The sequence below is a fragment of the Onychomys torridus genome, chromosome 16 (genome assembly GCF_903995425.1).
Source record: "Onychomys torridus chromosome 16, mOncTor1.1, whole genome shotgun sequence".
In the NCBI taxonomy this organism is placed as follows: domain Eukaryota; kingdom Metazoa; phylum Chordata; class Mammalia; order Rodentia; family Cricetidae; genus Onychomys; species Onychomys torridus.
In genome coordinates, this window is record NC_050458.1 from 63,633,615 (window position 1) to 63,643,923 (window position 10,309).

Here is a 10,309-nt window from a genome sequence, read left to right on the forward strand (position 1 = left end):
CTTACTGGCCGCTCTATCGAGAGTGGAGGAGAAATTGCCCAGCCAGAGTCAAAGGAGCCCAGCAGCCTGACTTAGAGTTCATCAGTCTCTCTCCTCCCTCTGGCTGCCACTGGAGCCCAGTAAAAGCTGAAATTGTAGCCACCAGCTCTGTGGGTTGCATACTCCCACCCTGTCACTGACCCCAGACCTGGGCCTGAGCCCAGTGCCTGTACCGGGAGGGGCTGTTGGCCTTGCTGACGAAATCCAATTGGAATTTGTCAAGGTTGTGGTTTGGGTCTTAAGTTTGCCACAGAGTGTGTGATGAAAGTAAAGGGAAAGCCAGGGAAGGAAGGGAGCCAGAGGGGCTAGGAGGATGGAAACCGGGAAAGCTAACACGCTCCGGCCACAGCTCCACTGGAGAGCACATCCTCCCGAATGTAAGGCATCCCCATGCTGGATACTCCCGTTAGACTCGGTCTACCCGAGCCCGTTCTTACTTCAGCCCCTCTCCTTTCCTCCTCTCCTCATTCAAGTGAGCAAGTGTCTGACATCTGATCAACTGTTGCCATGGAGCTGAGAAGATGGCTCACAGCACCCTAAAACTTCAGTTCCGGCCAATTCAAGACTCTGTTTTGGATACTCGTACATGTACATGTACACATATTTTGTAAGATTTTTAGGCTTATTTATGTATATGAGTGTTTTGCCTACACGTATGTCTGTGTACCATGTGTATGCCTAGTGCCTGTGGAGGTCAGAATAGGGTGCTGGATCTCTTAGAGCTAGAGTTACAGACCGTTGAGAACTTCCATGTGGTAGCTGGGAATCAAACCCAGGTCCTCTACAAAAGCAACAAGCACTCATAATCATGGACCCATCTCTCCAAACCCCCCCCCCAAATTTTGTTGTTGTTGTTTTGTTTTGTTTTGTTTTTGAGACAGGGTATCTCTGCAGAGCCCTGGCTGTTCTGGAACTCAATCTGTAGATCAGACTGGCCTTGAACTCACAGAGATCTGTCTGCCTCTGCCTCCTGAGTACTGGGATTAAAAGGATGCACCATCACACCTGGCCTCCCAAAATAAAAAGTTGTAATGTCACCGTGGAGCACTACCCTGACCCAACACTTCTCAAACTCTTCTGGTGCCGCCCCCCTCCAGCTGTGTCACCTGACTTAAGAGAAACGTGGGCAGCAGATATATCTCTTGCCTGGGGAGAAATAGAAAATTATTTCTGCATTCCCTGGCATCATATTTTTGGTGTTATTATTAATATTTATTTTTATTTTCTTTTTTAAAGATTTATTTATTTATTTATTTTGTACACAGAAGAGGGCACCAGATCTCATTACAGATGGTTGTAAGCCACCATGTGGTTGCTGGGAATTGAACTCAGGACCTCTGGAAGAGCAGTCGGTGCTCTTACCCTCTGAGCCATCTCTCCAACCCTATTTTTATTTTCTATATGAGTGTTTTTGCATGCATGTATACCTGCCATGCATGTGCAGGAGCCTGCAGAGGCCAGACAAGGGCCCCAGATCCTCTGAACTGGAGCTACAGATGGTTGTGAGCCACCACATGGGTGTTGGGAACTGAATCCCTGTCCTCTTCGAGAGCAGCAGGTGTCTCTAACCTCCCTAGGAGCATCTTATGGCACCCTAAATATGCAGGTGTTCTGAAAGTGTGCTGCAAATCCTTTGTCCACACTAAATTATTTTATTCTTTCTTGTTGTTTGGTTTGGTTTTTTGAAACAGTTTCTCTGTGTAGCCCTGGCTGTCCTGGATCTCACTCTGTAGACCAGGCTGGCCTCAAACTCACAGAAATCTGCCTGCTTCTGCCTCCTGGGTGCTGAAATTAAAAGCATGCACCATCATTTATTTATTTATTTTTATTTTATATGCATTGATTTCTTGTCTGCATATATGTCTGTGTGAGTGTGTCAGAAGCCCTGGAACTGGAGTTACAGACAGTTGTGAGCTGCCATGTGGGTGCTGGGAATTGAACCCTTGTCTTCTGGAAGAGCAGACAATGCTCTTAACTGTTGACCCATCTCTCTGGCCACCCCCACCCCCACATTGTATCTTAAAGACGTCTCTTTTCAGCCGGGTGGGTGTGGCACACACCTTTGGAGGCAGAGGCAAACAGAACTCTGTGAGTTTAAGGCCATCCTGGTCTACAGATTGAGTTCTAGGACAGCCAGGGCTACACAGAGAAACTCTGTCTCAGAAAAATCAAACCAAACAAACAAACAAATGTTTCTTTTCAAAGATACTTGGCTAGGAATTGGATATATTGGAGAAGAAATTCTGTTCTCTCTACTTATATCTGAAAAGATAAGGGAGGGGCCAGCAAGATGGCCCAGCAGGTGAGGGTGCTTGCCACCAAGCTTGAAGACCTAAATTCAGTCCCCGGAACCCATGTGGTAAAAGGAGAGAGCTGGCTTCTGCAAGGTGCCCCGTGACTTCCACATGAGTGCCATGGCATGCGTGCATCCACTCACATGTGCACTTACATGCATGTGTGTGCACACATCCACAAATAAATGTAGAAAAAATGTAAAAGATAAATTCTTTTACTTGGGTTAAATACAAAAGAACAATGAATAAGGAACAAAATCTATATGCAAATAATTCAATGGCAGAGCATGCTAGCTTTGCTAGAAAAATCTCATTTTAGGTGGGCCTGGTAGGGCCCACCCATGATCAATCCCAGTACTCAGGAGAATGAGGGCAGCCTATGCATACAATTTGCATTTTGAGATAGAAATCCCTTTTGTGTTTTCCCATGGGCCTTGCATGTACCACCACCCTCCCCAAGTCCGGCTCGGACTCAGAGACAACAGTACCTGCTCTTCTAAGTTCACGTTCATTGTTACACAACATTTAAACTCCCAGAGCAGATGTGACCTTGCATAGGAGAGGGGTCAATGAATGACAGCCAGAGGGGCACTCTGGCCCTACACACCAGTCCGTGGCTGTGTTGAATACAGCTCTACCCATCCATTAAGTATGGCCTGTGTCTGCTTTTGTCCATCCCCCTGCCCATAACAATTTTGGGTCTATAACAGCAGAATTGAGTAATTATGGTAGGGGTGAGTAGATGGAATAAAGACCACAGTATAAACAGCCTCGTATATTTGTCATGCAGCCCTTTGCAGGCTAAAGAGAGTTGCCAACCTTTGTTCTAAGTAATGACAGAGGTGATGCCTAGAGCTGAGGGCTCAGGGCGAACAGGGTCTGTGTACATTTGGATCCATAAGTCCTCCCACCCAGAAGCCCACCTTGGTCTTCCGGACTGAAAATCTGAACTCAGTCACAGAGCATCATCTCCAATCCTTCGTGGAAGTCAGCAGGATATACATAAAAAGTCACTGAGTACAGGAGTGTAGGCTTCACATAGGAACCAAAACAAAACACAAAACCACAGACTGCTACCCCAAGTGTGGCTAGACACATCACCATCTGCATCCACCAGCAACCAGTCCAGCAACTTAATTTATTTTCGTTTCAAACAGGAACCAAGAACATGTCTCAGTACAATAAATTATCCATTCCCACCCTTCCTGCTGAAGAAGGGAGAAGCCAGTGCGGGTCATAGCGAAGACCTTTCCTTTGGAGGGACCCTTTCAACCACTGGAAGGAGAGCGATCCCCTAAGAGCCTGGACAGACAGCTGTCTGAGGACTAGGAGGAGCGTTCCCGAAGTCTTCTATCCTTTTGCAACCGAAAACATCTCCTTATTGTCACGCGTGGCCCCACAAGAGGAGGAGGTTCTGGTTTGTAGTGGAGGAGTTTGAGAACCACAAATAGGAAGGGGTGGTCTCTTTCTATATACAGGTCTTAATGACTCCACACAATGCCTGGTGGTGTCCCTCAAGGAAGAGGAGTGGTCAGATGATAGCCTCCCTATCTAAAGGAGTATAAATCTGGGCCCAAGAGACCCCAGAGGTTGAGAAGAGGGGAACAATACAGTGCATTGCATCTTAGTCCATTCGGGTGTTCAAGAACAAAATATGGTGACCACTTCCCCCGCAAAAGGCTGTTCATCACAGATTTCACCTGATCCTACTCCCCCAAAGCTGTTTCCAGGTAGATGCTTTGAGCTTCCAGGGGCCATGATTAACCCTGGACAGAAATCAGAGCAAAAGGTTTGAAAAGGAGTGCCCACCACACAGTGTTCTTCCTTAGTCCCGAGGTGCGAGGTGCGGCTCACGTCACTTACACACATTGACCCACTCTGTGACCTTGCATTCCTCACACAGCACGTAGCAGCACCAGTGGAAACGGCAGTGACAGCGCTCCACTCGGGTCTGCCGGAGCACATTGTGCCCACGGCCACAGCACAGGCTGCCGCAGCCATCCAACAGGCGGCTGGTCTTGTTGCAAGCCCTGCCTCTGGTGCCTGGTGAGCCCACAGTCGGGTCTCGCTCACAGAAGTCTGGAGACTTCTCGAAGTAGACCAGCTCTCCTGAGAGGCGCCGGGGACGCAAGCGGGGCTGGAAGGCTCCAGAATTGCGGTTGTGGGTATCGATGAAGATGGCTCTGCCCAACCGCTCCCGCAACGCTGCCCCGATGGCCCGGAACTCTGGAGCTGCCCTCCAACAAGTCTTGAATTGGCAGCTGCCTGACGTGCCATGGCACTTGCACTTCCGCTTCAGGTTCTCGGTTACCACCTAGAAGATCAGAGCAGCAAGAAGAAGAGGGGTGTGGGGAGAGGGGGCGTGAGTGAATAGAGCATGGAAACACAGAAGAAGGAAGGGAACCGAACTCAAGAGGGACAAGTAGACTGTCGGGGAAGTTAGCCACCAGCATAACGGCCTCATTTTATGAAGGCAGAGCAAGGTGATGACTCCCAGTGGTCCAGTCCAGTGCTCTTTCCAGAGTAAACACTGATAACGATGGGAGCGAAGGCAAGAGTGCCCCTAAAGTCTGTGGGGAAGGGAGCTGTTGGGACAGTTTCTATGCAATGAGCCAAGTGCTAGGCACATATAGAATACAGTATATGCGGGGCTGGACATGTGGCTGCATAGTTAAGAGGACTGGCTGCTCTTCCAGAGGACCTGGGTTCAACTCCGAGCAGTCACATGGTGGGTGATTCATGATTCATAACTGTCTGTAACTCCAGTTCCAGAGAATTCAATACCCTCTGTAGGTACACAAGTGGTGCACAGACCTATATACATGCAGGCAAAACAACCATACATATTGTATTAAAAAAATAAAATACTAAGGCGGGCAGTGGTAGCTCACACCTTTGATCCCAGCACTCTGGAGGCAGAGGCAGGCGGATCTCTGTGAGTTCGAGGCCAGCCGGGTCTACAGGGAGAGTCCCAGGACAGGCTTCTTCCAAGCTACGACAGAGAAACCCTGTCTCAAAAAGACCAAATTAATTAATTAATTTTTAAAAAAAACACTATTTGCCAGCTCCACCTTAGTATACAGTAAGTCCCATCAGGCAGCTTCCTGTAGATTCTAACATGTTTGGGGGGACCTACTAGTGACAAGCTTGCTAGTTCCAAGTGGTGATCATCATACTTCATCCTATTACTCTGTGGGGCCTCTCAGGAGGGAGGGACAGAGAGAGAGAGAAACTGAGAAAAGTTGGGTTTGGTGGCCACACCCACAATCCAGCACTCAGACTAAGGAGGAGTCTTCATTTGAGGCTAGCCTGTACCACATAGCAAGACCCCGAGCCCCAGGACACGATGAATACACATACCTGGCGTCCTACCCTGTTGTTGTGGATTCTCATTCTCGCCTGGATGTCCCGGGGAGCTTCTCTGGAATCCAAGAAATCCCGAGAGAACTTCTCTCCAAAGTCCATGTCGTGGTTACAGCCACCCCATTCCCACGTGTCCTGGGGGCCAGGGCTGGGGCCTGAGCCAGGGATAGGGCTGGGCTGGGAGTGTGGAAAACTCTTGCCTCGAGACAGTGTCTGAAGCTGCAGCAGCTTGGCCCGGAGCCTGTCCTGCTCACCACTGCCTTTCCAGCCACAGCCACAGCTCACCAGCTTGCCCAAGCTGCAGGCTGTAGCGACAGCATGCATGACCCCAGCAGCCAGCATGGAGAAGGAGAAAGCGCTCTCCCGGAAACCTGGGGAGAAAATGGGTGTGAGCCTTGAGGTAAGGTTTACAGGCAGCTGAGGATGGAAGGCAGGTGGGGGAGTACGGGGAGGAACCAGGCAACCTCCAATATCAATGTAGATATTGAAATAGGGTCTTGCCATGTAGGCCAAGCTGGCCTTTGAACACTTGACAAGCCTCCTGACTCAGCCTCCCAATTGCTATGAGTACAGGTGTGAGCCACCACCTTGCCCAGTCAGCCAAGGTCAAAAATTTCTAACAGCCGGGCAGTGGTGGTGCACGCCTTTAATCCCAGCACTCGGGAGGCAGAGCCAGGCAGATCTCTGTGAGTTCGAGGCCAGCCTGGGCTACAGAGTGAGCTCCAGGAAAGGCACAAAGCTACACAGAGAAACCCTGTCTCGAAAAACAAAAAAAAAAAAAAAAAAAAAAAAAAAAATCTAACTGAGTCCTGACTCCATCATTTACCAGCTGAGTGATTTGGGAGGATGTCCTAAGACAAGGAATGTCACAGGTCTCAGTTCCCTCCGCTATAATAAGAGACCCATGGGGTCAAGAGATGGCTAAGGCCAAACCTCTGTAAATCTGTCATTTTGGGGTGTGACTGCAAGAGAGAGTCCACAGCAGCGGGCCTCAGCCCTCCTAGTGCTGGGGACCTTTAATACAGTTCCTTATGCTGCGGTGGCCCATACCATAAAATTGCTTTATTGCTACTTCATATCTGCAACTTTGCTACTGTTATGAATCATAATGTAAATATGTGACATGCAGGAGATCTGTTACGTGACCCCTGTGAAAGGGTCATTCATCCCCCTGTGGGGTTCATGACCCCACGCATGGGTTGAGAACCAGTGGCCTAGGGAGCCCTCTGAGTTTCCCATGAGTCCGAGGGAGTCCTGAGGAGTTTTGAAGGTGTGTTCCAGGAGTTCTACACTTAAAAGCCTTAGAAATTCCCCAACCCTGCAGGTTTAGCAGGAGGTGGGGGGTAGAGGGGGAACCTTTGCTTTGAGGGTTCTCCTCCCCCCCAACATACACATACTTTATTAAATGAGTCTTTAAGCGAGCTACCATGTACTGCTGCGGTTACAATCCTAACACACTGGAACTGCCCACCCCCTTCCCAGGTTCTAGTTTTTATATTTGCCCTTCAAGATTGCCCTCTATGTTTATTCTAACCTGCTATTACCTTATAAAACATTGGGAGGAGGAGAAAGGCCAGAGGGATTTTCCCCAAGGCCCTTTTAAAAGGTTGGCCTCTTTCTTATGTTTTGGGGGTCACCAAGGAGGAGGCTTGGGATGACAAGTCTTTCCCAGGCTTAGAGAAACATCCTCACCCTTTGAGTGTCAAAACCTTCCACTCTACCAGGCCCTGCAGAGAAGGAGGGGTCCCTCTCTCCGTTTTAAGCAAGGGCTCTTTGGAGATGAAAGACAGTTGGAGACCAGGCGTCTCTCACCAGGGAATCTAGGGCTCCAGGGCCAGCCTCAAGATCCCCCAACCATCCAAGGGTGAAGCTGTTTGCACACGTCTTGGGAATTCCCCTGCAGATGGCAGCTGCCTATTAACCCTGTAGTCCCCAAAGCACTACCCTACCCTGGACTGATCTTTACCCTGTGGATCTTTACTCCTCAGGGAGTAAACTCCAGTTGAGCATGAGGAGAAACAGTGGAGCCTCCCAGACCTTTCCTTCTAGACCAGGCCAGCAGTGACCTGTTCTCTGCCCCTCCAGCCATTCCTCACCTGTTCAGGTGAGGGACACCTGGGGCCCCCACAGCACAGAGGAGGGGGCTGCTCCCCAGCTTCAAAGCCGTCAGGGTCTTTGTTCCCAGCTTTGGCTCCTGGGAACCCCAGCAATTAGGGGAGCAGGTTTAACCCTTAAACGGTTGGGGGCGTCACCCCACCCCCGCTGAGACTCTGGGGACACCAGCCTGGGCTTGTCTGGGTGGAGAGGGAGGGGAGAGAAAACAGGGGGTAGAGGGGGTGTTTGAAGCTTCTTGGGTTGGGGGGCACCTCCTGTTCACAGGTGCATCCCAGATCCAGCTGGGTGGAGGCAGAAAAGCGAGGCCCTAGGGTAGGGGAGCAGGGACCCAGCAGCCGTGCCAGCGACGCAGGTGGAAGGCAGGCAGAGAAGAGGCCCCGACGGGTGACCAGACCCAGCTGAGCGCGGCGGCGGCTCCTGGGGAAATTCCCGGAGAGGCCCCTCCCGCAGCCGCGAACCGGTCCCTTCCCGCCTCCGCGCGCCTCGGCCTGCCCCCCAACCCCTGGGCGGCAGCACAGCCAGCCGGCCCCGGCAGGGCTCACCGCGCTTGAGGATGGCGCTGTGGTGCGGCAGCCGGCCGCCGCCCTCCAGGGCCGAGCAGTTCCAGCGCTGGTCACGCAGCTGATGCTGACACTCGTGAACTGCGATGTGCAGCCCTTGGAGCGCCGACGCCGTCACGTCGGGGCTGCGCAGGCACAGGCCCAGCTGCCGCTTACTCAGGCCCGACAGGGTCAAGCACACCGTGTTGGCCGTCAGCGGCGGCTCACCGGGAAGTTTTAGGCCCAGAATCTCATTGCTTAGAGCCCTGAGAACAAGGGACAAGGTGTCTGGGGTCTGGGGTCTAGTCACACACCCTCCAACTACCCCCTAGCCCAGGTCGGTGCTTTTCCCCAAAACTGGAAAGAAAAAAAAAAAAAATGCTCACCGACTCAACAAGGCCAACAACAGGAGACCCGCGAGGCCCAAGGGCGGAGGCCGAGACCCGGGCTCCTCCAGCATGTCGAAGCCCGGAGGCTCCGCTGGGCGAATCAGTCAGCGCCTGCGGGACAGGGATATCTGATGAAGAAGAGAATGGCTCCCTGGAACCGAAGGATGCTCTGTTCCGGTCCCCTAAGCCATCGCTGTGGCCCCACTGACTTTTCTCATCTCTCCCCAAACTAAACAATAATAGTCACCCCTTGACTTCCAGTGCCTGGGTTCTGGAACCCTTCAAAGAGGAAGGATCTAAGCAGCTCCGGGCCCTCGGGAGCGCCTCTGGAGCCCAACCCAGTCAGACACAACACTGGGCCCTGAGACACTCACATGCGGACTTGAGACGGCTCCTCTCCGACCCTCGATCCCTCCTCCCCAACTGTTCCCTCTTTGAGGGCCCCACCACTGATTTACCCGCCCTTACAGGGTTAGGGGGAGGGATCAGGAGGGGGTTCCCCACCACCTGGAGGGGTGTCGCCGCCTCCTCGTGCTGGCAATACCAGGCAAGCTAGGTTAGAGGAGAGTCCGAGGCCAGGCGCTCTGACCCACTCTCTGACCTCCACGCCCAACAGGGAAACAGGTCCAGGTGCAGCAAAGGCGACGGGGCGGGGGGCGGGGGGGACACACGACCAAGTATCCTCCGCAAACGCGGGTGGCTCTACTTGAGTCCACTTTCCCACCCCACGCCCCCAACTACATATTCCCACCGCAGAGAGCCACCCGTCTGGTCCCCATGGGTCCCACCCCCATCCCCACCCCTTTGCTGGCGTCCATTGCCCTCTAAATCCGAAGGCACTCCTTTATTCTGTAGGTATATCTCTGGCTTTCCGTCTGTGCTCTTGAGGGTGGACGCTTGTCGTCTGTCCGTCCGTCTGCCCGCATTATGCCTGTCTAGTCTCTTCCCACCCTGTCCTCTACCGCCCCATTACCTCCAGCGGTTCAGGTGCAGGATCCACAACACTGGCGGCTGGGTCACTTGGGCTTGGCTCCTGCGGCTTAAACCGTGGGGAGACTGGGTCGGGTTCGGCCCCCTCGGCAGAGCAGCATTCTTCCAGCGCGGGGCCACTCCTCTTTGCCGCTTCTCCAGCGTCGCCGCGGCCGCCGGGAGGAAGGGAGGGTAGCAGGGAGGGAGTGATCGAGACAGCTAGCAAGCGAGCGAACCCGCGACAAAGCACCGGGGGCTTTGGCTCCGCTCGACCTAGCTCACGGGTGGTTCTGCTGGAGCTGACGGAGCTGCGGCCCCTCCCAGAGCCCGGGGCATCCCCACCCCACCCGCACCCCACCCCCTGTCTTGACCAGGGGAACGCTGCCGCTCCCCCCCAAAAGCGTGTACACACACACACACACACACACACACACACACACACACCCTCTCCCCCGACGCCCGTGATCACGATTAGCCCCACTCCAGGGGAAAGTGGCGGGAGATCCTCTCACCTGTTCTGGGGTCTGAGGCTGTCGAGAGGGTACAGTAACCCTGACTAAGGAGCCAGGACCTGGTCCCCATGGCAATATCTTTCATCGTT

General features: G+C 52.7%; 1 protein-coding gene across 1 annotated transcript; it reads right to left on the reverse strand.

The window, feature by feature from the left end:
• Positions 1–3,455: 3,455 nt before the first annotated feature.
• Wnt10b (Wnt family member 10B) lies at positions 3,456–10,007 on the reverse strand. Its single transcript, XM_036208770.1, has 5 exons — positions 9,713–10,007; positions 8,737–8,850; positions 8,354–8,616; positions 5,694–6,067; positions 3,456–4,647 (listed from the first exon to the last, which is right to left on the reverse strand). Exons 2-5 carry the CDS (start codon positions 8,808–8,810, stop codon positions 4,189–4,191), a joined length of 1,170 nt encoding a protein of 389 aa, XP_036064663.1. The 5' UTR covers positions 8,811–8,850; positions 9,713–10,007; the 3' UTR covers positions 3,456–4,188.
• Between the last annotated feature and the right edge of the window lie 302 nt (positions 10,008–10,309).

Bases quoted from the DNA above. Each gene is read 5' to 3' on its own strand.
- Wnt10b (XM_036208770.1), bottom strand. From the start codon at position 8,810: ATGCTGGAGGAGCCCGGGTCTCGGCCTCCGCCCTTGGGCCTCGCGGGT. The intron at 6,068-8,353 runs GTGAGCCCTGCC...TTTTCTCCCCAG, and splicing joins CAGCGCCATCCTCAAGCGCG to GTTTCCGGGAGAGCGCTTTC. The intron at 4,648-5,693 runs GTATGTGTATTC...CTGATCTTCTAG, and splicing joins ACAACAGGGTAGGACGCCAG to GTGGTAACCGAGAACCTGAA.